The 24,906-nt window shown below is 50.7% G+C and overlaps 1 protein-coding gene across 1 annotated transcript; it reads left to right on the forward strand.

Annotated features, from left to right (window-relative positions):
• Positions 1-1,725: 1,725 nt before the first annotated feature.
• On the forward strand, positions 1,726-24,021 carry CAPN12 (calpain 12). The gene is made up of 22 exons (XM_067557247.1): positions 1,726-1,953; positions 2,922-2,991; positions 3,779-3,877; positions 4,685-4,806; positions 6,238-6,371; positions 6,924-7,092; positions 7,777-7,860; positions 8,788-8,873; positions 9,672-9,746; positions 10,560-10,726; positions 11,410-11,588; positions 13,111-13,122; positions 13,605-13,813; positions 14,991-15,033; positions 16,615-16,668; positions 17,667-17,724; positions 18,782-18,846; positions 19,838-19,906; positions 20,532-20,610; positions 20,920-21,036; positions 22,072-22,130; positions 23,208-24,021. The coding sequence occupies exons 1-22, from the start codon at positions 1,726-1,728 to the stop codon at positions 23,232-23,234; spliced, it is 2,205 nt and encodes a 734-aa protein (XP_067413348.1). The 3' UTR covers positions 23,235-24,021.
• Positions 24,022-24,906: the final 885 nt, after the last annotated feature.

The raw sequence follows: 24,906 nt of genomic DNA on the forward strand, positions 1-24,906 counted from the left end.
CTCACAACATGCAGCCCCCTCTGCTATCCCACCCTGGAATCCCCCCCAACACACACAGCTCAGCCTCTCACTCCCGACCCGCAACCCCTCAGCAAAAACCATGTCCTACTTTGGGTTTGTCCAGCACATGGCAGCATGGGGGCCTGATCTCCATTGGTCGCTAGGCACTGGATCAGGATATCTGAGCATGTGGGGGTCAGCCGGGATGCCTGGGTGACTCCCGAAGGGGGCGGGAAATTACACAGAACAAAGCAAAATGGAGCCAATTGCACCAAGGATTTCAGCTCCGGTGAATATGGCTTTAAACCTGCAGGGTCCAGGAATTGGGTCAGATTCTTCCCCATAGTGGGGAGCCCCCTCCCTCCCAGTCTTCTATTGCTGACCCTGACAGAGCAGCATGATTCGCGTCTGCAGTTAGGCCTCGTATCCAGTGAGTGAACATGGCTATTCCCTTGATTCAAGGATGGCAAGGTGGAAAGGGACCAGCAGATCACGAGCCCGGCCTCCCATATAGCACGGGCTACTGAACTGCACTTAGTTACCCACGTCTTGAGTCCAGTCACTTCTCCTGGGCTCAGACCAGCTGCGTCCAGGTGGATTCCCCTCGTGCTGTGTAGTGAGCACAGACAAAGCAAACCCAGAGGGTCAGCGTTGCTCCAATCTACTCCAGTGCATGGCAGCACGGGTGCAAGCCCAGGGTCCCGGTTGGGACTCTTCCTCCATGGAGTTACACTTGTAGCACGGCCCACAGGCCTGATAACACCTCAAATTGTTTATGATCCCTACCCAACCACGTCGCTAGAAGGGCCCCAGGGAAGGAATTAACCCTGGTATATCTTGGGCCAAAATTTACAGTCCTGGGGAGTGGTCTTTTCATTTACTTCAGTAGGGTTTGGAAGGGGAGGGGCTGAGGGCCAAGACTCCTGGGTTCTATATCTGGGTCTGAGACGGGAATGAGGTCTAGTAGGTTGAGGGGGTTAGGAGCCAGGACTCCTGGGTTCTATTTCCTGCTCGGGGAGGAGAAAAAAAGGGGGGGGGGTCTACTGGGTTAGAGCAGGGGGGCTGGGAGCCGGGACTCCAGGGTTCTATTCCCTGGGACGGGAATTTAGTGGTTAGAGTAGGAGGGCTGGGAGCCAGGACTCCTGGGTTCTATTCCTAGCTCTGGGTTGGTGTGGGGTTGATTTCACTGGCATTTGGGAGCGCTCAGCTCCCACAAAGCAGTGTGCAGTGACAGCGCACGGCACCATTTACATTTGGGTGCCTACAGCTAAGACTTAAGAGCCTAACTTTAGCACCCAGCTCTGAACACTTTGGCCTTTTGCATGTTGCCAGCACATGGGGAAAATGAGGTAAAGCGAAGAGTCGTGTCGGTGGAAGCCAGTGGTCCTGCAAGTCTGCCCTCCCCTGCTTTAATCACGAGTCCATCCGTCTCTCCTCTACACCACTCAACACCCAAATCAACAGTCAGATAGGGTGCTGGAGCCTTGTGATGTCCCATCTCGCCCAGGCAGGGTGGGATCAATGCACTGCCCCGTGAAGGGTTGACAGTGGGCATATTGTGCAGGGATTCAGAACAATAAACAGCTCCCTCCAGTTCAATCTGGTGTGGAGCAGAACAGGGCTGTTGATAAAGCTAATAAATATTGTTTCGTTATGACACACCCAAGTGACGCACAGGTGCACAGGTACCTGGCACAGCACAGCACGGCACTAGGGCAACGCAGAATGGCTCCCCCAGGGATCACTGTCTGTCTCATCAGCGACCCCAGCTCGGAGCCCGCCCAGGCCCTTCCGTACCAGGGGCAGGTATACCAGGAGCTCAAGCGACAATGCCTGCAGCAGCGACGCCTCTTCACCGACCCATTCTTCGACGCCGTCCCCAACTCACTCGGATACTGGCAATTCGGACCCGGATCTCAGGCCATCAAGGAGCTGGAGTGGAAGAGGCCACAGGTATGTCTGATGCTTTTGCAGCCAGCCAGTGCTCCCTGAAGGCAGGGGTCACGGAGCCTCCTGGCACTGGCTCCATCCGCAAGGAGAGGCAAGAGGTAGATACTTGCTGAGTCTCTTGGGAGGAGGCAGTGCTACTGTCTGGGTGGGGAGGTCAGGAAGCAAAGGGAGCCAGGTGGAAAGGGTGATTATTTGCACCTAGACTCCCCAACTGAGATAAGGACTCCTTGTCACGCCGGGCGCTGCACAGACCCCAACTGAGACCAGGGTCCCTTCGCGCCAGGCGCTGTACAGATCCTGACTGAGACCAGGGTCTCGTCGTGCCAGGCATAGATACACAAAGTGATAAAGTCCATGTGTCTGAGCTGAGGAAGGCTGCCCTTCTGGTTAGGACACTGGACATAGACTCAGGAGATAGGGGTTCAATTCCTGGTTCAACCACTGGCTCCCTGCATGACCTTGGACACGTTACTGCATCTCTCTGGGCCTCCGTTTCCTAGCTCCAAAACGTGGTTTATAATAATCGTTTGTCTATTCAGACCGCAGCCTTTCCAAGGCAGGGACTGTCTGGCTGTCAGTCTGCGTAGTAGTCAGCACAGTATGGCGCTGGTCTCTGCTGGACCTCTAGGAGCTAGTGTAATAAATAACAAGGTCTCATTCATTGGTGCAGGGGTGCTTGCAGTAGCCCAGGGCACAAACAAAGCTGTGTCTTAACAGGGCAAGAATGCAAGTCTAATTAAGAATATGACTTGGTTTTCTTAGCTTGGAGATCTTTTCTGTGCCCCATGCCCCACAGGCAGCAGGGTAGCTTCTGGTTGTTTGCTTATGATAAGCCAGCCAACTGATTAGCATTTCACTACTAAGAAACAGGAGTAGGGCAGAGGTGAGGCTGCTGATTTTTCTTGAATGCAGGTGTGTCCTGGAGCGAGCACTGATCATGAGCTCACAAGAGCTCCGACTGCTTAATGCAGGCTCTTACACCATTGCCAAAGGGACCGGGGTGCCGACTCGAGTCCAAACCAGGGCTCGGGTTCATGCAAGGTACTCTGGCAGTGCTTTTGGCCTGGGACGGTGGAAATCTTGCAAGGTCAGCTGAAAATGGGAGATTTCCCATCAGCTGGAATGGTCTTGTGATCAGCCTGGGGGGCCCCCCATTTCTTCCATGCCCCCACAATAGTAGCAAGTCATTTGCTGCTGATACTGCAGTTGCTAGAGAAGAATGCACTGTAGATAGAGGAGGCGGTACAGGGATAGAGAGCTTTCAGAGGAGAACACTCAACATTTGTAATGTTGCCCCTTCTTCTGACACTAGTATCCCACCACTGACACCGGTGTTGCCTCTGTGCTGAGTGGCAGAAGGTTTCTGGAGCCGGCTTCCCACTGGGGGAGAAATCACGGATGTGGATGTGGGTCTATTCTAGGTATAACTTGCTTTATTTACATCTATGCCCCAGTGTTGACATGAGATGGTCAAACAGCATGCAGAGCGATACCTTCTCCTGGGAATCTTAGATCAACACCAATGTCCACCAAGTAACTCTGCCTCAGGAGCTGACACTCAATAGCGTGAAAAGCAGAGGGCAAACTTGCTGGCTACTCTCACAGACCCCTCTCTCTCCAGGCTGCCTCTACACAAAACCTCACCTAACACCCAGCTAACAGCTACCCAGCATGTCTCCCTGAGACTCAAACCTTGCTCGCACACTCAGAACTTGGAAGACTGTGTAACAGTGCTATCTGGTGCCACCTGCCATCACTGGATCAAAGATGACCATTCATTCCCCTCCCACTGTATGATTTCCATGCTGGACTTTACTCCTCAAACCAGAAAGCTCCCTTCTTTATTCTTTCTTGCAGGAAATCTGCAGCTCCCCCACGTTCATCCAAGACAGAATGAGCCGGACTGATGTACAACAGGGCCAGTTGGGTAAGCTCCTTCCCCTCTCCTTCTTAGTGTCTCATGCATGGTTTCATCTTCTACCTTGGAAAAGTGCCAAGAGGTGGAGCGCAAACTTAGCCCCACTGGCAGAGCCCTTCTGCCATATGTGGGCAACAGCTGCAGCCTCACAGCTGCAGTGCCATGGACCTTTACCATGTGCCTGTGAGGACTGGCACACGTGTGACGCAGCACTGCTCTCCAGTGGCTAACCCATGTGTAGAGGTTCAGGAGCGTGAGAGAGCATTTTCCTGCAGTTTCCTGCAACCGTCTGGACAAACCTTATTGAATTCAACGTAATTGAACGAGGTTTAATTTAAGCATATTAGGAGCTCATTGCATTAGAAATGCAAATGTTTGTGTGTTATTGCAGTATTGTCTGTAACTTCCCCAGGAGACACAACTAATGCAAACCTTGGGAAATGTTAGGAGCTTCCAGGGACTCTTTGAAACAACATGCTAGCTAGGCAAACAAAGTTCAGTGGGATTCCTAGGCAGTCTGTATTGGTGGGGAATTCACAGTGTAGGAAGGGGCCATGCAGCCTGGACATACCCTGGTCAGGAGAGAGAGGGACACAGGTCTCTATCCAAGACAGGTGACAGCTGGGGAGGCAGGAGCCTGAGAGCCCTTGCTGGGTCAGGGAGGGGGAATACAGGTACAGCTGTCTTGAACTGGGACAGTGAGTCTGTCTCCAAGCCAATGCAGCTAGTTCAGCTGATGCTACTAGCATCAAAAGGTCGTGGGGTCAAATGACCCAGTGCAACAGAACTGTAAAACTCGACTCACCTCTTCAACAGGTGACTGCTGGTTCCTGGCTGCAGCTGCATCCCTCACCCTCTACCCACAGCTCATGCAGAGGGTGGTACCCAGGGGGCAAAGCTTTGCACGGGAGGACTATGCTGGCATCTTCCATTTCCAGGTGGGTTGCACAGCCTGTGGGACCAAAAGGAGGCTGGTCAGAGGAGTTGACAGGTGGTGGTATATGGAGGGGGCATTTCCCCACCAAGGGGGGAGGATGACTAGGGCAGTTGCAGGGTGGTAGCCTATGATGTGGATTAGGGGTGAAAGGCAGCCTTGCCTTTATGTCAGGGCTGACACACAGCAGGGCCCCAGTTGTGCAGGAGGACGCCGATACGCTAGCAGCTGTACAACCACAATGCAGAAAGACCGTATGGATGAAGGGTCCTATTTTCAGAAGCAAGAGACACCCACAGCCCAGCCCTTGCAGTCAAGCTCCCAAACCTGCAATATTCCAGCAACTCCCCCCCCCAAAAGCATCAATCTGGACTAAGCCAAAATCCTGACTCTGAACTTCATGGCAGGGGGCCAGTGGGTACCTTTAGCCCCAGCAGTGCTCTGTGATGGAGACTTTCCAATCCAAGGGCGTTGCTGTGGGGCCTGATCCTGGATTGAGGGCTTGCCAAAAAGTTTTCCATCAATACTGTTTTTCAATGGGAAACAATAGGTTTGTTACTAAATGAAATTTTTTTCACAAAAAGTAGCTGCTTTGAGCAAAGTATCGAATGCCTGAAAACCTGAAATATTTTGATTTTTAAAATTGCCGCCATGGTACCTCATGGGAATTGTAGTTCTGGGGTCTCATGCACTTGTTCTACTGTATTGGCAGGGCTCTCAGGTTGGACTACATCTCCCAGGATGCATCACAGTCTTGCATCTTGGAGGGCATGTTTCATAGGCCTTTGTGACCATGGGGTATATACCGTGGCATGCACGCAGGATTCCAGGGGGCACCAGAGTTGGCCCTACGGGGTCTACTAAGGGGAAAAAAGTTCTGGGAACCGTGCATGATAGCGTGCACTCACTTATAATGGAATGGACATGAGCAATCACTCAAAGAGCTCAACTCAACTCTCATAAGGCATCATAGTGGCATTTGTTGAATGGAAACACTTTAGTTCAGTGTTTCTCAACCTTTTTGATACCAGAGACCAGCTTGCTGCCTTCCTAAACTGTGTCAGGGAGATCTCAGGGACCAGGCTGGTTCACAGTCCGGTCTTTGAGAAACACTGTTTTAGTCCAACTAAAGTCATTGGGCTCAGTACTGGAGTCATTGAGTGAAATGTACTGGCCTGTGGGACCCAGGAGGTCAGATTAGAACTGATGATCTGTTCTGGCCATAAACCCTATTAAATATTTCGGGTTTTGATATTTTGCCCAAAGACTGAGATTTTCCAGCAGAAAACCCTGTTTTCTGAGCAGCTCTAGCTCTAAGACGTTCCCCCTCTGAGATGCTGGAGGATTTCTAGAGAGCAGCTCCCCAGATCATGGTTGCTAGCCCTGATGGGTCCAGTAGCAGCATACACTGTGCTAATGGGTTCTTCCCCTCCAGTTCTGGCAATACGGGCAGTGGGTGGACGTGGTGGTTGATGATCGGCTGCCTGTGAAGAACGGAGAGCTGGTCTTTGTACGCTCTTGCCAGAGAAATGAATTCTGGATGCCCCTGCTGGAGAAAGCCTATGCCAAGTGAGTTGGCTGATCCCTGGCCTACAGTCAGGGTCACTTGAGTCAATGTCATGTTGCCCACAAGCTGGCATTCCCATGGGGCAATGTAGTTGGATAACAGAGAGCAATCCTTGGCACTGATGTCGCACTGGCCAGAGATCTCTCAGAGAACCAAGAAAAGGGAGAAAGTATTATTCTCCCAAGTTGACAGATGGGGAAACTGAGGCACAGAGCCTGTCCAAGACCACACAGTCACTGGCATAGCTAGGAAAAGGACCCAGGAATTCTGAGTCCCAACCTGTGTTCTAACCCATTAGACCCCAGAGCTGGGAATAGAACCCAGGAGTCCTGGCTGTCAGCCCACCACCTGCTTTAACCACTAGACCCCACTCTCCTCCCAGAGCTGAGGATAGAACCCAGGAGTACTGGCTGCCAGCCCCCTGCCTGCTTTAACCACTAGACCCCATTCCCCTCCCACAGCTGAAGATAGAACCCAGGAGTCCTGGTTCCCAATCCTGTGTTCTAACCCTTTCTCCTTTGCTTTCCCACCTGCTGCCACAACATCTGTTTCAGGCTCAACAGCTCTTACGAGGCCATGAATGGCGGGTACATGAACGAGGCCTTTGTGGACTTCACGGGTGGGATTGGGGAGACCTACCAGCTCAAGATGCCCAATCCAGAGCTCTTCAAGGTCATCCACACGGCCCTTTGGAAGAGGTCTTTGATGGGGGCACACATCAATGTGAGTGTGGGGAGAATCCTTCCTGTCCACCACTGATGTAATGCGGGGCCCTGTGTGGAGTGTTGGGAGGAGGATTTGAACTTATGACTTTGGATCTTAACCTGTAAGATTCAGCTCTTGGCAGGTACACTGCTCCCCTGTGGTCCTGGCTCCCTCTAGTGGTGGCTGGGCCAAGCAGCTGCTTAGGATCCTGCTATGGCATTGGGTTTTTAGTTCAGGCACTGGAGGCTCACGCGATCCAAAGCACATCCTTATTCTTGTGTGTTCTGGTACCACCCACAGACACCAGCCAAGATCAGGGTCCCTGTTGTGCCAGGCGCTGCCCAGACTCCAACCGAGATCAAGCTCCTCCCATAATACTGGGTTGTGCAAAATGCAGAGTCCAAAGAACTGATGCCCTACAGACAAGGCAACAGACAGGAGGGGGAATGACGCCGCACTGCAGCTGAATAGCAGAGCTGGGAGTATCCCGACCTCTGAGGGTCCCAGTGCAGCACCCTACCCACCTGCCCATGCTGCTTGCCCATGCTGCTTGTTTTAACCCGGCTGTGTTTGACACACATGGGGGCACTTGGCGGGAGGGGGCTTAGCAGGCATGGCAAGAGGACCCCAGGGCTCTTAGTGGGGTACCTGGCTGTAGTGTAGGCAAGGCCTGACTGTGGATATTTCTTCCCTCTCTCCTAGATCACCAAGCAACAGGACATGGAGGGACGGACACCAGAGGGGCTGGTGAAGGGACATGCCTACTCTATAACGAATGCTGTCAAGGTGAGCCCATAGCTACCCCTCCTTCCACTGGCCGAGTGGGCGCAGAACAGAGTGCAGGGTGCCAGACAGCACTAGAGGACTCTGGGCAGCTGAGTCAAAGCTGACTTAGCTCGGTTAGGTGCATCACAGGTGCTTTCGGAGGCCCCAAGTGAGATCAGAGCCCCATTGTGCCAGGTACTACACAGACAGAGTCGCTGCCCCGATGGGGTTACAGTCTAAACCAGGGATGGGTGATGCAGCCGGCCCACCGGATCATTTTCTTTGGCTGGTCACCCCCAGCCCTGGGTAGGCAACAGGTGGCACCAAGGCAGGATGTTCTGGGGGGAGGAGGGGGCATCTGCACCTGGATGCACATGTGATGTGATGCTGAGGTGCTGGAAGGGGAGCTGGGCCCAGCCCGTAGGACAGGAGCTGTCGCTGCAGGGTGGGTTCGCTCTCCAACTCCCCTCCCCCGCGCCCCCCCCCCAAAAAAAAAAAAAAAAAAAGGATTTTAGTGCATATCATATCCCTCTGCTACCTTATAGTTGCCCAAGAAAGGGTTATCATTCCCATTACACAAATGGGGAAACTGAGGCTCAGGGAGATGCAGCCATTTGCCCAAGATTCCCCCGGGAGCCTGAGGCAAAGCGGGTGGTTGAACCTAGATTGCCTGAGCTCCGAACGAGTGCTTTAACCATCTTTCAATAATTATCAACATCACGGAGCCTGTCATAGACCAGAACCCCATGGTGCTAGGTGCTGTATGGACTCAGAACAGAAGGACAGATTGGGGAAGGGACTAAGGATAAGGTGAGAGTAGACAGGTAGATACGGACCTAGACAGAGCACAGGGAAACAATGAGCCATTACTGGTCAGTGTGATGGGCTGGGGGTCACAGCAACTGCATGCCACAATTCAAGCCAGTTTCCCCACGTGCCTTTGTATAGCTGGATCACAGAGGCAAGAAGCTAAAGCTGCTGCGCCTGAGGAATCCCTGGGGAGAGGTGGAGTGGAACGGCCGGTGGAGTGACAAGTGAGTGTGGGGCAAAGAGGGAGGTGGACGCGAGGGGGCACCTGAGTTTTAATGAGGAACAGGGCAGTGTTATGACTAGTGCTTTCAACATACATTGCCCCCCGGCTGTGGTGCTTTATGGGTAAGCAGCAATTACACCCAGGACCTCTGGATCACAAAACACAGTCTCTGCAGCCTGAGCTAACAGACCCAGCTCTGTGAGCTTTGACTCCCGTGCTCACCATATTGTCACCCCTCTGCAAGCAGCAGCGGCGTATGGGGTGTTGGGGGTCAGTTTCTCATCGGAAAAGAAACCAGGGATGTACCATCAGGGAATATTCTTAGAACAACTTGTTTATTGACACTAGATGCACCAGTCCAGGTGCAGAGGTGGTCCCGAATGGCACTCAGGTGACTCCCTCTTTCAAGGATCTGAGCCCCAACATGCGGGTCCCAGCTCTGCCCCCAACAGCTGACTCGAGTTAGGGAGATTAGGGCAGAGTGCAAACTCCCCTGCTGCTTGCAACAGGGCACCAAAATGAAACTAACGACAACTCAGCATTTCTTCAAAGACTAAATGCTTGCTTGCACACTAAGAACTTGTAAGGCTGTGTGAAACAGCCCTACCTGGCGACTCCCCTCATAACAACAATATGCCTGGCGTGGCTACCTAGAGGGACTGAACCTGGAGACTCTCTCCCTCAAAGCATGAGCTAAAGGATCTGATCAACTAACTGTGGGGCAGATGCAGGGTCTATGTGGGGGACAGTCACAGGTTGCACATCTAATATCCACATCTTTCTCCTTCTCTTGGCTTAGCTCTCCGCTGTGGGCAGGGCTGGATCCCCAGCTGCGGGAGAGGCTACAAGTGAGAAAGGAAGACGGGGAATTTTGGTAAGAGAGCCAACTCCAACCACAACAAAGGGAATTATTTAGGCAGCTGATACTGGGGTAGGAAAGAGCAGCCAGGCATTTCAAGTAAGTTCAATGACAGGCAGCGCTGCTTAGCATTACTATTGTATTACAGTAATGCCTAGGCCTCTGACCGAGACTGGGGTCTCCATTGTTGTGGGTGCTGCACAGACCCCAACTGAGATTGGGGTCCTCGTTGTGCCAGGAGCTGCAAACCCTGACCGAGATCGGGGCCCCCGTTGTGCTGGGTGCTGCACAGACCCTGACCAAGATTGGGGCCCCCAGCATGCTGGGCATGGCCCCAGAGAAGTTAGACTCTAAATAGACAAAGGGTGGGAAGGGAAACTGAGGCACAGGTAGGGGATGCGCCTGGCACAGGATCACCCAGCAGGTCAGTGGCAGAACTCAGAATAGACCCTAGGCCTCAGGACTCCCCCTCTGGCACCCTGGCCTGCTAGAGTGGAATCAGCCCCCCGCCTGGCTCACCCTCCCAATGCACTGCTGCACAATGATGTAGTAAAGAGAGTCCCTGATCTTTACAGTTGGCAGGCTCGGTCAAGCTCCTCTTGATCGCTATGGAGCTCTGAAAGTATGGGGAAGAGGATGGGGCCCAGTCCCAGCTGGTGTGTAAATATGTGCAGCTCCATTTGGAGTCAACAGGACTGAACTGATTTCTGCCAGCTGCAGAGCTGGGCTGCTAGATTCTGCTCAGAGCCAGGGCTCCTGGGCTTCCTGATGGACCCGTGATGCGTTGTCTGCATCTCCCTACTCTGTCTATCTGTTTCAACCGAGCAGGATGCAAATGGATGACTTCCTGCGGTACTTTGATGCCCTGGAGATCTGCAGCCTGACTCCAGATTTGCTGGAGGAGGAGAAGGGGGTCGTCTGGAACGTTAAATCCTTCCAAGGGCGCTGGAGCATTGGTCTTACTGCTGGCGGGTGCAGGAGCTCCAGAGCTGCGGGTAAAGGGCTCTGCCTGAAGGAGGGGTGGGAAGAGGGACTGACCCATGAGCCCTTACCTGACTCATAGACAGGTTAGGTCAGCGTGAACGAAGGCTGCTGTGCCTCAGCCTGAGCCCCAGAGCTTGTCCACACTGAGAAACCCCCAGAGATCCTGCAGCAGGCCCTGGAATAACAGGAGGCTATGGGTCAGGATTGAGGGGCAGCAGCAGAATGGGGGAGGGAGAGCCGAGGGCTGGGAGAGCAGGGGCATTGGCGGAGTGGGGAGCCAAGGGTTGGGACAGCAGGGGGCTGCGGTCGGGATTGAGGGGCCCCAGCAAAGCTGGGAGGGGCAGGGTGTAAGGACCCCTTGCAGGAGCAGAGCAGTTGTGTCTGGGGGTGGAGGGGCCCTGTCATCTGGGGCACACAAGGGCTTCAGAGGCAGAACTTGGGGTGGGGGTGGTGGATCAATGACTAGGCAGATCCACAGTCAGGCCTTTTCCAGCCCCCCCATGCAGGCTGGGGGAGTGGGTGCTGCGGCAGCAGCAGGAGCTGTTGCAGGCTGCGGCAATTGCAGACATTCCTGGGGGTGGGGGAGGTTCTTTGGCCCAGGCCCTCACCAGCACAAAGTTCACTGGGGAGGGGACATGGGCCGAAGGATGGAGACTCCCCCATGATGTGGAGACCAACCTGGCCTCCCCCGCAGATGGCTTCTGGATGAACCCCCAGTTCCACATCCAACTGCTGGACGCGGATGAGTCTGACCTGCGGAAGCAGCACCTGGAACCCAGCTGCACACTGCTGGTCTCCCTCATGCAGAAGGCTCGGCGCCAGGGCAGGAAGCAAGGAAAGGACTTTCTGCCCATCGGGTTCGAGATCCTGAAGGTAAGGGCTGACCCCAGGGGGCATAACGGGCCCCACTCTGCCCTGGCGTATGCCGGCGCGCCTCCTACTGGGCTCAGTGGCCCAGTACACCAAATCTTTTCTGTCCACCCAGTGGGCTCCATCTAGCTTCTTCTAGCTGGGTCCTTGCTCTGGGAGAGTGTTGGGCCCAAGGGGTGCCAGCTGCTATGCTATCCACCTGTGGCCAAGGGGCTCAGGGCAATTGTCCTGCAGTGCTTGGAGTTGCAGTAAGAGCCAGGGTGAGATCTTGGCCCTCTTAAAGTCAAAAGCAAATAAGCCCCCAGAGGAGTCTGTCTTGGGACCGAAGGAAGGGCCTGGTGTCAGGGGCGAGGGGGATTTTGGGTGCTGTGAAGGAGGACAGGTCAAAGAGGAGCTAGAGGCCCTGACTGAGCTCAAGGCCCCATCATTCTGGGCACTGCCCAGAACCCGACCAAGATCAGGGTCCAGGCTGTGCTGGGCTCTGCGCAGACGTACAGCGAGACAGTCCCTGCCTCCACGAGCTCCCAGTCTGAACGGACAAAGGATAGTTCTCCCCATTTTACAGATGGGGAAGGGAGGCCCAGAGAGATGCTAAGTGATCCCCCGTCTCCTGCCTTAACCACAAAGCTGGGCAGCCTCTTCCAGCTTCCTTGACAAGCCGGGGTAGGTCAGGGCACTGCTATAATCCAGTGGCTCTCAACCTTTCCAGACGACTGGACCCCACTCAGGCGTCTGATTTGTCTTGCGCACCCCAAGTTTCACCTTACTTAAAAACTACTTGCTTACAAAATCAGACCTAAAAATACAAAAGCACCACAGCACATTATTACTGACAAATGGCTTCCTTTCTCATTTTTACCATGATAATAAAATAAATCACTTGGAATATAACATTTCAACTTACATTTCAGTGTACAGTATATAGAGCCGTATAAAACAAGTCAGTGTCTGTATGAAATTTCAGTTTGCACTGACTTCACTAGTGTTTTTTATGTAGTCTGTTGTAAAACTAGGCAAATATCTAGATGAGTTGATGTACCCCCTAAAGATGTCTGTGTACCCCCATGGGTACACATACCCCTGGTTGAGAATCACTGCTATAAGGCAGCTGTCTGCTCCCAGAGGTGCTGGAACAGTTTGTATAGTGGGGGTGCTGAGAGCCATTGAACCAAAATGTAAACCCTGTATATGATGGAAACCACTTCAATCCAGGGAATGCAGCAGCACACCTACTTCCAGCATGTATGCCTGCTCCAGTCAGCTCTGAATATTGGGAATGGAACAGGTTCTACATCCTGCTGGGGACCTGATACCAGATGCTCCTCAAGATGCTATTGGGGTGTAATATGAGCCACAGAGCAGCCCCCTGTCAGAGATCGCTCCTCGGGCAAGAAACCTCAGCCGCTCTGTGTCCCAGGAGAGGCGGGGCAGAAGAGCCCTGGGGAAGGAGGGGATGGCAACAGAGGCTACCTGTGTCTCCTGCTCAATCACTCTCATTCCCCCTCTGGTCTGTTGTCTTTTGCAGATGCCCAAGGAGGTAACTAGCGAGAGACAAGCTCTGATATCCGTCAGTCGTGGCTCTAAGGCGTCCACAGCCACCAGTCCTTGGGCCAGATGTTCATCTCCAGCTGGCAGCCTGGCGGCTGATTTGGAGTGGTTAAAACACATGGAAGCTGGTGGGGATGGGGCAGAGAGGAGGTGCCACAGGCCATGTTGGGAACTGCGGGAAAGATCAATGAATGGGATCTAAAAGGAGTGGATAGGGCCAGATCCCTGGGTGGTATAAATTGGTGTTGTTCCATTGGTGTCAATGGGGCCTGGTGTAAATTGACATAATTCCATTGGCTTCCATGGATCTTAGCTGGTTTACACTGGCTAGGATTCAAGCAAACCCAGTGCCTCTGCACCAACTGGACCTAGCCCCAAGGGACTACAATCCCATGTCACTGATCAGGTTCCAGATCCTTAGAATTATTTAGACACTTAACTCCCATTGATTTCAAATCCATCTCCCTGCAGTACCTGGAGCTGAAGAACACGTCCCAGAGGAAGGCACTGCTCCCGCGTCTCCATGCTGTGCATAGGACCTTGTACATGCCTATGAGGGATGTCACCGACCGCTACAGGCTGCCACCGGGGGAGTATCTCATCATCCCCAGCACTGGTTACCCGATGGAGGAGTCTGATTTCATCCTGCGCATCTTCACGGAGAAGGCACAAAAGTTCCTGTGAGTCTCAGCTTCCTGAAATCCACTGGCCTTTCAAAGAGAAAATTTGAACAGGGGTTTGCAGGCCTGGAGCATCCAGCTTAAGAATACTTTGCACACTGAAACCCATCGGCAGCATGGCTTAGGTGTTAAAGCAAGGGATCGGGAGTCAGGACTCCTGGGATCCTCCCTCAGATGTGCAGGGCAGTGGTTAGGTTAAAGATGGGGGTGGGTGGGTTATGATTCCTGGGTTCCATTCCCTGCTCTAGGAAGGGAATGGGTGCTAATGGTTAGGTGGGGAGTCAGGACTCATAGATCCTTTTCCTGGATGTCCATGGGAGTATTATCTAGTGGTTAGAGCAGGGGGGGCTGGGATTCAGGAGACCAGGATCCTTTTCCCAATTCTTCCACTGTCTCCCTGTGTGATCCTGAGCAAGTTGTGTGCCTGCACTGAGCCTCAGTTTCCCCATCCTTAAAATGAAGGTAAATACCTAGCTTACCTGAGGGGGCGTATGAGGACTAATCCACATTATATTGCAGTCTGGTGCCTCACACACACTCCTCTATGGCTGTCTCATCCATTGCATGACACTTCTTTCAACCCCTGCCATTGCACAGTGGTTTCTGAATGCTGGAGCTGGGAAAAGGATCAAAGGGGAGTGGGTGTTGTTATGTGTGATAGCACCCTCTACCAGGTGGCATGGCACAGTTTAAGACCCCAGTTCAGTGATGCATTTTAAGCATGTGCTTAAATCCATCTCTGTTTTGCAAAGCACATGCTTAACTTTTAACCACATCTAAGCATGTTAAGCACATGCTCAAGTGCTTTTCCAGAGAAAGCTGGAATGCGGACTCTAAATAGCTGAAGAAAGGGAAGATGCTAATGAAGAGAGAAGGAAAAGGGTAAAGAAAACAACCCAATTCTAGGAGGAAGGATATGGAGACTCAATTCCCATGGCGGCCAAAGACTTCATATGTTATCATTGGCAAGTCATTCACAGCCTTACTTCCTCCTGTCTGTACAAGGGGGAGGACAGCACCTCCCGACTTCATAGACCATTGTATGAGAGGATAAATACATGAATGATGGTGAGGTGCTCAGTTTCCCAATAACAGAGGGCCATCTAAGTTCCTCAGATAGACAGATACTTAGTGCCCAGCTTAACAAGTTATTGTGCAATATTTCTGTATCTTCCAGAGAAATCGATGATGAAATCAGAGCAGACATGAGACCCCTTCAGGTAACAGCATCTCAGCTAAATTATTTTAACAGTCACACTTACCGGTGAAGCACATTCCATCCCAGCATCTCAATACGCTTCCCAGGGATTTTCAACACTCTCCTTTCCATGTCCACAATGCAGGGCCATTTCCACCAGCTGGCAAACACACCTAGCCAGGAAGCAGAAAAACCAAAAAACACACAAAAAAGCAGCCCCCAAGAATATTCCACAGGACAAACTCAGCCATTGTACATGTGGATTCAGGAATGGGGTGGGGGGGAAGTCTTCTGAAATTTATCCAGGGTTGTTCCTGGCTGAATGCACACAGCATTTATATATATATTTATATATATATTTATAACGGATTTATATATGACCATGAGCCAAAGCTGAGAAAAAGTCATACTAGAGATGTGTTGCATGTAATAAAGAGGGCAGCATTTCTTCCAAACTGCAGGTACATACACACTGCGATCAACATGTGATCACAGGTGTACAGAGGAAATCGTGCGGACAGCACATTGGATAAATGATATTAACAAAGGGCTTGATGCAAGGTTCATTCAAGTCAATGGGATTCTTTCCATTGTCCCAAAGCCCTTTGAAGTGATCCCCTCCGAAAGGAGAATTTAGAATGTGTGGAATGAAACCAGGGAAGGGAAAACTAGGGATGTTCTTACTGGCAGGACCTACTAGACTGTGCAATTGCTGTTTGCTTCCAGTCAGCAGGACACGGTTTGCCTGCACACAGTGTTGCAACAGTTTAACTTAAGGTGCAATTTTTAAGCCACTTCAGTTCATCTGGTGCACAAGGCTGTGTGGACATCTTATTTCAATTTAAATCAGGCTGATTTCAATTTAATTTGTGCTAACTAGGAACAAGTCAAAGTCAGACGAATCTCAATTAGAAATCTGGCACACAATCTTAACAGTGCGGGTGATTAGATGCTGGAACAAACTCCCAAGAAATTGTGGTTTCTCCATCTCTTGGTGTCTTCAGATCTAGACTGGACACTGGAGGAGATGTGTCAATGCTGGGCTCAGTACAGGTGCATCTAGATAAAATGTGCTGGCCAGTGTTGTGCAGGAGGTCAGGTCAGATCATCTAATGGGCCTACAATGCTCTTAAACTAATATGTCCACACACCAGAGCAGCGTCAAAATAACGGGCGGTGTGAATCACAAGTGATCTAGTTAGTCTGATTCCAGCGTGTGTGTAAATAAGCCCCAAATTGCTGTAAGGAAATCAGTGCAGATTTTTGCACTGACAACCCCTTTGCCTCCCATCTGCAGCAGGTTAGAAATGCAAAGGAGAAATTTTCCCTTGGAGGAACTAAACACCCAGGAATGATCCAAAACTAAATGGAAACTTTGGCATGGTTTTTCCATTGGAATTTCACACTGGGGTTGGTTTCCTAACACGTCTCACCTCAATGATCTTTCATCCCCAGGCCCCCATTAGCAGCACCAGAGCTGAGCCTCTTGCATTGCTGGCAAAGATTCCCCTGCAGTGCATGTGAAGAGTTTCTTCACAGGTAAAAATATTTTAGGCAAAATGTCGCAGTCAGCTGGCTTGAAAATGTGATCCTTTTTCCCCAGAGAATACCCAATGAGGCGGAATTTGAGCAAACCTTCCTGAAGCTTGCAGGACCGGTGAGTGGGGCAGGGAGGATTCTTGGTTTGAATATTTTGAACAGGACAGGTTATTGGGCTCTTTTTCTACTGAGCAGAGCTCTGGATTGCCTGAACTGAAGTCACAGGAGTTGCAAGGATGGAAAAGACAATTGGCTCCACCTTGTAGCTATTTCCAATGTTCTCTAAGGGGGCAATCAATCAATCCAATGGTATTTGTCTGGCCCCCATTAATTTAGGATCTGAGCACCCCATGCTCTTTAATGTAGATTAGGCTTGCTCATCTTAGAAGGGGGCCAACTAAAGGAGGGAGATGACAGAGGTCTAGAAAATCATTGACTGGTGTGGAGAAAGTGAATAGGGAAGTGTTACTTGCCCTTTCCCACAATACAAACACCAGGGGTCATCTGATGAAATTAACAGGCAGCAGGTTTAACTCAAACAAGAGAGAAGTACTTTTCCAGGCAACACAATTAACCTGTGGAGCTCATTGCCAGGGGATGTTGTGAATGCAAAAAGTATAACTGGGTTCAAAAAAGAACTGGGTAAGTTCATGGAGGATAGGGCCATCAATGGCTATTAGCCAAGATGGTCAGGGACGCAACCCCATGCTTGAGGCGACTCTAAACCTCTGACTGCCAGAAACCAGGAGTGGAAGCCAGGGGTGGATGATCACTTGATGATTGCCCTATTCTGTACATTCCCCCTTAAGCTCTGATATGGGTCATTGTCAGAGACAGGATACTGGGCAAGATGGACCATGGTGTGACCCAGTATGGCGGCTCTTACGTTCTTATCCTCTCACCACCCCCTGCAAGGTAGGGAAGTGCTTTTATCCCTATTGTACAGAGGGGAAACTCAGGCACAGAGAGGCTAAATGACTTGCCCAGGTTGACACAGGGAGTCTGTGGCAAAGCAGGGATTTGAACCCGGTACCAGGCTAGCTCCCTAACCACTTGACTGTCCATCCTGCCCCTGGGAAACCCCATTTCAACCCACTCTCATTTCTTGGTTGGCAGGACAAGCAGATTGATGCTGCCAGACTTCAGGAGATCCTGAACAAGATCATGGCAAAGCGTGAGCATCCCGGTGCAATCACATCTCAAAAGAATCTGGGAATTGGTTCTACCCTTCCCTGACCGGCACTGCACTCCTTAGCTCACCCCTATTCCTGCTCTCCTGGAAAGGAGCTTTAATCCCAAAACATCCCTGACTCTGTCCACAACCTCCAATGGACTCAGTTTAGAGGATGGAAAGTTGGTCCACCCTAGGCATTCCCCCTCTCATGGTGGGAAAGGGTCTGGTCCCAATGGAAATAAAATAGTTCCGCACCACAGGAGCCAGTCTTTGACCAGTTCAGACAGGACCTGTCCAGCAGGTGTCACTGCAGGCGGACCACTTGGCCTTTTCCCATAACCACCCCCTTGTGAGGTAGGACAGTACAATTATCCTCCTTTGAGGGATGGGGAATTGAGGCACAGGAGAGGGGATGTGACATGCCCAAGGTTGCGCAGGTAGTCTGAGGTAGAGGTAGAAATAGAAGCCAGGAGTCCTGGCTCCCAGTCCCCTGCTCTAGCCACTGGACAACACAACATACTCTCTCCTCCATTCCAATTGCCATGAGCTAAGAATATAACCCTGAAGTTCTGACTCCCAGTCCCCTACTCTAACCATTAGGTCACATTCCCTCTCAGAACCAGAAATGGAATCCAGGAGTCTTGACCCACCTTGTCATGACTGCCTGCTCCAATCACTGGACAACACTCTCTGTCCTCTACTGCAAGAGCTGAAAAAGAACCCAGGAGTCCTGACACCCTGCCCCATCCCAGTCTCCATCCTGCTTCAACCAGTAGAACTTAATCCCCTCCTGAGCCAGGAACAGAGTCCTGACTCCCAGCCCCCCTGTGGAATCCACTTCCTTCCCAGAGCCCATAATAGCACCCAGCACCCCTAACTCCCAACCTCCCCTGTTCCAACCACTAGACCCACTCCCCTTCAGAGGCATGGCAAACACTTTAGGCTGATTTGAGCCTACTGACAACTGCAGGCCAAGCAAAGAGGATAGGCCAAACCCTGTACCACCCACAGTTATGAAATAAACATTCATCAACACTGCCACATTGTTACCTTCCAGAGAGTTATCTGAAGACGGATGGATTTAGCCTAGAGTTATGCCAGAAGATCATCAGGCACTTTGATGTATCCTTTGGAGAAGAAAAGCAGGGTGGGAGATGTTAAAAAAAAAAACCAACTCACGTGGCATCATGTGAGCCTAGGACAGGGTAACCCCATGATGAGACTTTAGCATGACCATGAAGGGAACTCAACTATAACTAGGATAGCAACGATCAGCAGCCATCTTCTCTTGTTGGGAACGGTGGCCGTTATCCATTACAGATCAGGTGGAGACCACCATCAGGGGCAGACTGTCTCATATCTGCCTATTGTGCAGTTGTTCCACTGTCCTCTGGCGCTGGCCGCTGTTGGAGATGGGAAACTGGAGTAGGTGGAGCCCTGCTCTCTGACAATTCCTGTGTTTGCTCTATGGGTGGGGGTTGGCCTGAGCTGAGCTCCAGATTCACCCAGGAACAGGCCCACGCTGGGGGAGGAGGGAGCTGTCTGAATGAATGAAAGGCAGTGTCTCTGGTGTTCAGCTCTCATATGGTGAAGGAATCTTAGGACATCGGATTGCCAACCCTCCCCCTGGGAAGCCCCATCAATGAGCTCAAATGGGTCAGTGGGGTTTGAACCCTGGACCTTCCATACTAGAAGTATATGTCTACCACCGCATGAGCAGAAGGAGCAGTCTAAGCTCCTCAAAGGTATTTAGGCACCTCAATCCCATTGAGATGCAGGGCTTAAGTCCCACAGCTGTGAGCTGCAGTGGCCTCATAACCATGTGTATAGACTAGGGTGGGTTACCCACAGGCAGAGCATACCCTGCTGTCCAAAGAGCCATGTCCACCTCACTGCGGAGAATACCCTAACAGGGCTCCCCATTGTGGAAGCAGCCGGGAGAGTCCAAGCTCTCCTTCACTTTGAATGGGTAATGGCAGTGGGAGAGCAGGTGAAGTTGAGACAGGAGCCCCTTGGCTATAAAAGCCATCTGGGTTTGAAGCAGGAATCAGAAAAAGCAGCACGTCTTCTCCACATGCAGAGCTGGTGTTTTCCCTTCACTGAGCAGCAACAGCACAGCAAGACTGGCAAACTGACGCTGCCAGAGTTCAAGCACCTGTGGAGCAAAATTAAAGAGTGGGAGGTACGCATGGCATCAGAAAGTCACGGGTTCGAGTCCCACACCTCACAGTGACGCAGCTGCTAGGTTATTAGCCACGCTGCCTTTCCAGAGAAACAAGTGATCCCCGTCTTTGTAGGCTGCCCAGATGGCTTTTCAGTCAATGGGTGGAGGAGATAGGTACTCCTCCAAGCTCTGCTCCTGTGAGTCACCAGAATAAGGCACCACTCACAGTACATTACATGGCACAGTGAACCTCCCTCCTCGTTCTTAAATCAGGAACGAAATAGTTATCTGATACCTAAATCATCACTGGGCATCTGCATTCACCTTTTACTGAGATGGACAGAAGCAGTTCACACCTCTCCAAGCTATTGCCTCTGGCACCGGGCTTGATCTTTGGAGCCTCCAAGGAGTCAGGACCTTCATCCAAACCACGGAGAGCTGCTGTTTCCCAGCACTGACCTGGCTGGGGACCCATAAAACACATTGACCAGGGGTCTGCATGTGCACTGAATTCAGTGTAACACTGTGAATTAGATTTCTCTTGGTGCTGGCCTCTGGTTCAGGGACAGGGCAGGGATGTGTGTGAGAGACTTTAGGCCCCTGTACTCTCTTGGATCCTGACTCTCCTGCTCCTGTTTGACAGGGTGTCTTTACCAAGTATGACGTGGACCTGTCAGGGACGATGAATGTTCATGAAATGCAGCTGGCGCTGGATGCAGCAGGTAACCGGGAGGAGGGGGTGAAGGAGCTCAAGTAGACCTGCAAAGAATAGTGGGGGCTATTTGACCTCTATTGGGACGCAGGAACAGCATTGGCCACGCCCTCCAGAAGGGTGCAGCCTTAAAAGAACCAAAATCAGCTAACCAGAAGGAGTGGAGGAATCAAAGCAGTTGGCCAGCAGGGGATACGGAGCAGGATCAAGGGAGTCAGCAGGCACCCTCAGTGGAACTCTACTCAGATGTGAGAGAATAGAGACAAGGCATAGAGTCACAGAGAGCCATATGGAGTTTCATTTGTTCTTTTGCACGTAGGTTTCCACTTGAACCATCAGCTGAGAGAGGCCATCACAAGCAAATACCGTGACAGCAACCTGCTGATTGACTTCGATAGCTTCCTGTCCTGCATGGTGCAGCTGGAAGCGATCTTCAGTAAGAGCCATCTCCTGTTAGGCTAACGGCTGGTTAGCAGCTTGGCTGACAGTGGCTGTGTAGATCCATGCCTCTCCAGCAATAGAGCCATGTGCACAAATCACATGCTAAGAACAATCCAGTGTCAGCAACCATCCGTAATCTCTTCCCCTATGTCCTTCCACTTCATCCCATCTGTCTCCTCAGAAAGAGCAGGGAGAAATAAAAGCCCTTGCAACATGAGCCAGTTGCAACATGGTCGCTGGGGGAGGGGACAAAGAGGAAAAGAGATGTAAAATGGAGAATTTTAAAGAGGGCTGAAGGTGAGGAAGAGAGGTTTGAATCTGATGCAGGAGACTCACAGATGGTGAGGCCAGAAGGGATCATTGTGACCATCCAGTCTGTCCTCCTGTACAGCACATGCCAGAGATTTCACCCGCGATTTGGATAGCGAGCCCAATTCTTCATTGAATTGGAGTGTGTTGTTTAGCAAGAGGCAGAAAACCAGCACCAGAACTGGTCGCAGAGGGGAGACATTGTAAGAGCAGTGCATGAGATTACAGTACTAGCTTAGCTTTTCTCCATATATTAATAAGTGGGTAACTCCAGCCACTCATTTAAGAAGAGGATTTAAAAGCGGTCTGTGTAGAAGGTCACATGGCTTTGGAAACCGATCCAAACTGGAGCAATGGCTCAGAACGCTCCACTCGCTTGAATGTTATGGGCATGCAATGTCAACTATAGGGTATATTGGGATTGCTGAATCTAAACACCATGGAGTCAGTGATGCAAATTGGGATCTAAGCGCTGAACTTCAGGCTCCTATGCGTGACAAGAGACTGACGTTCCCTGGGACTGCGTCTCCATTGCCCTGCTCACAGGGAAGCCATTTACAGCAGTGCAACGTGAACACGCCAAGCACTACCAAATCATAATCGCAGCAGTTAACACCAGCTTTGCACTGCTGCAAAAGACTGTGCATGTTGCAGGGCAGGGCTCAGAGCATTACGTGGGCAATAGTTGCCTGCTAAATCTTACTTTCTTTTGTTCTGCCAGGGCAGTGCAAAGAGTATGACAAAACTGGTGCTGGGATGATAACCATGACACTGAAGCAGGTGAGAAGCATGGGTTACTGCCTCTCTCTCATAGCTGCTGCTGATCTTTGCCCCACTTGCTTCCAACTCCAGGCGCTAACAGAGATGATTTCGCTAATTCCTTTTGCAGCAGCAGTTAGTAAACCTGAGGCTATCATGCTCGTGTACTTCATCATTCAGACTGCTCTGACCTGCTATGCTGCACCACCTCATGCCCGCTGCTGGGTCTGATGGAGTTAGGCGTGCACCAAATCACCCCCTTGTCTTGTCCTTCAAGAGAAGGCATTAGGAGCACCTGTTCAGCAGTGGAAGGAAGAATGGCTGGTTTGAGCCAAGTAAAGTGCAGACAGGAGTAGGACAAACTTCTCCCACTCAGCCCTGCAAAGTGCCAAGTTACTCCTGGGTCTCAAACAGCTTTGCCGCTGCACCTCAATCCTGACCGGGAGGCCCCATCTACTGGTACAGTTCTGAGATTCTCACAACCAGCTCGGCTGGTGCCCCTCAGTCTCAATCTGCAGCCCCCACTGCTATCCCGGCCCTGAGCTCCACCCGCAATCCCAAACCACAACCCTTCTCCCTTCTCTTCTAGCCCCGGGCTCCTTCCCCACAGCTGTGCTGATCCCCCTCAGTCCTGACCAGCATCCCAAAACGGCCATTACACTCATGCCGCCACCCCACCAGCTCTACCGGTGTCCCTCAATCTTGCCCTACAACTCCATCCCTTGGTTATTCCATCCTAGGCTTCCCACGCTCAGATCTACCAATGCGCTACATCACCCTACTGCCCTTAGGCATATTTTAAGCAAATCATGTTAGCCATCACTCCAGTGGCAAAGGACTGGCATGTTTACCCAATACATCACCCAGCCTCAACCATAGGGCCCCAGCTGAATACTGTGCAGTGGACAGAGTTGCTTCCTGATCCGCCCCAGAGTATAAAAAATGCTTTTTTCTCTTCTAGGACCCAACCAACCATCTTTCCTAAAGCAGCTTTGAAAGGGGGCTCTGTTTTGCAGCACTTATCTCAACATACAGCATCGAAGATCAACAAAGAGTTGGTTGCCTGCTAAACGATTTAGTTTTGTTTCTGTCTTTCAGTGGTTGGAGCTTGCTACCCTCACCTAATATGGAAGAGCTGACAGAATCATCTTCTGAGTGGATCAGCAACAAATACCTAATAAGATGCAATAAAAAAAAAATCAGTTAAGGGGGATGTATTAGGAGAAACTGAATATACAATTTTGCACTAATCTTTATGCATTAATTCATAGCATTCACGGCCAGAAGAGATCATTACATCATTTAGCTTGATTTTCTGTATCACACAGGCCAGAGTATTTCACCCAATTATCCCTGTATTGAGCCAAATAATTTGTCTGGCTAAAGTATCTCTCCCAGAAAGTCAGTCCTGATCTGAAATCGTCAAGAAATGGAGAATCCACCACTTCCCACCCTTAATTTGTGCCTTACTTCTGATTTGTCTGGCTTTAACTTCCCATCATTGGTTCTTGTTCAGCTTTTCTCCACTAGATTAAAGAGTCCTTTAGCACCTGATACTTTCTCCCCATGAAGATACTTATACAATGTAATCAAGTCATCTCTTGATCTTTTCAATAAACTAAACAGATTTTGCTCCTTAAGTCTCTCATTATAAGGTGTTTTTCCAGCCCTGGAATCATTTTTATGGCTCTTTACACTTTGTCCAAATATTCCTCAACTGGTTCATCCCTTGGGATGGAGCAGGTTCAATCCTAGCTCTGCAGACTGGTCTGGTGGGGCATGGCCCTGACTCTTCCAAATTCCCCTTTCAACATCCAGCTCCCAATAGTGCAGGGGGAGACCTGTGAAAGGGGTGTGGTGAGGAATGTATTGCTCAGCCCTTTGAGACTCTGAGGAGTTACTCACAACCTCTTTCCAATACGATGAACACTTTTAGATGTCGAAACTGAATTTTTACCTCTTGGAATCTCAGCAACTGAAATGATCATCTAATAAAAAAAATGTGTAAAATGTATACATTTAAGATGTATTTATTTACAGCGGGTGAAAGCAACCAGCACAGGAACAGCAGAGTTTATATTATATATATATATATATATATATATATATATATATATATATATATTCTGGTTGCACTTAATGTCTACATTGCGTTTTAAAACCTGTGGCAGTGAGTTTCAGAGCCCAGTTCCATAAACTCAGGCTTGAGGATTTCATGCTACAGTGCTAAAAATAGTTGTGTAGACATTCAGGCTCAGGCTGGAGATCTGATGCCCAGAGCAGGGTGGGGCTGGGATGGGGGGTTGAGCCCAAATGTCTACGGCTCTACGCAGCTGTGTTTAGTGTGTAGCGCAAGCTCAGAGTCTGTGTTGAAGGCATGCTGCCCCTCTGAAGTCAGCAAGGCCCAGAAGGAAACCAAGAGTATGCTTGCGTGGATCAGACTGCAGGACTGGGGTCATGGTTCCAAACTGTGGGGCAGAATAGCCCTTAACCATATTTCCTCAGACAGCTAAAACTTTGGGCCATGTTTGTAACCAGGAGACAGCTGGGTTTTGATCAGGTTCCTTGACATACTGGTAAGATGTAGACAGGACCTAACTTGCTCTTCCCTTTTGCAAACCTCTGTAGACATCAGACTCTCTTGCTAAGCAAAAGCACTGCAAATAAGGGGTACTGTAATACAAATAATAATAATAGAGTTATCTAAAGTCAAAAGCACCTCATTTGCATATTTTGAAACTGTATTCTAAAGATCTTTGGAAAGAAACACAAAACAATTCATATACAGTATTTAAAA

Source organism: Emydura macquarii, unplaced genomic scaffold, assembly GCF_026122565.2.
Source record: "Emydura macquarii macquarii isolate MOO-44397 ecotype Brisbane River unplaced genomic scaffold, CSIRO-AGI_Emac_v2 contig_1790, whole genome shotgun sequence".
Lineage (NCBI taxonomy): Eukaryota > Metazoa > Chordata > Testudines > Chelidae > Emydura > Emydura macquarii.

Coding starts and splice junctions, on each gene's coding strand:
- CAPN12 (XM_067557247.1), top strand. CDS start 1,726: ATGGCTCCCCCAGGGATCACTGTCTGTCTCATCAGCGACCCCAGCTCG. Junction 9,747..10,559: donor AAGGAAGACGGGGAATTTTG/GTAAGAGAGCCA, acceptor TCAACCGAGCAG/GATGCAAATGGATGACTTCC. Junction 16,669..17,666: donor TCCTGAAGCTTGCAGGACCG/GTGAGTGGGGCA, acceptor CTTGGTTGGCAG/GACAAGCAGATTGATGCTGC.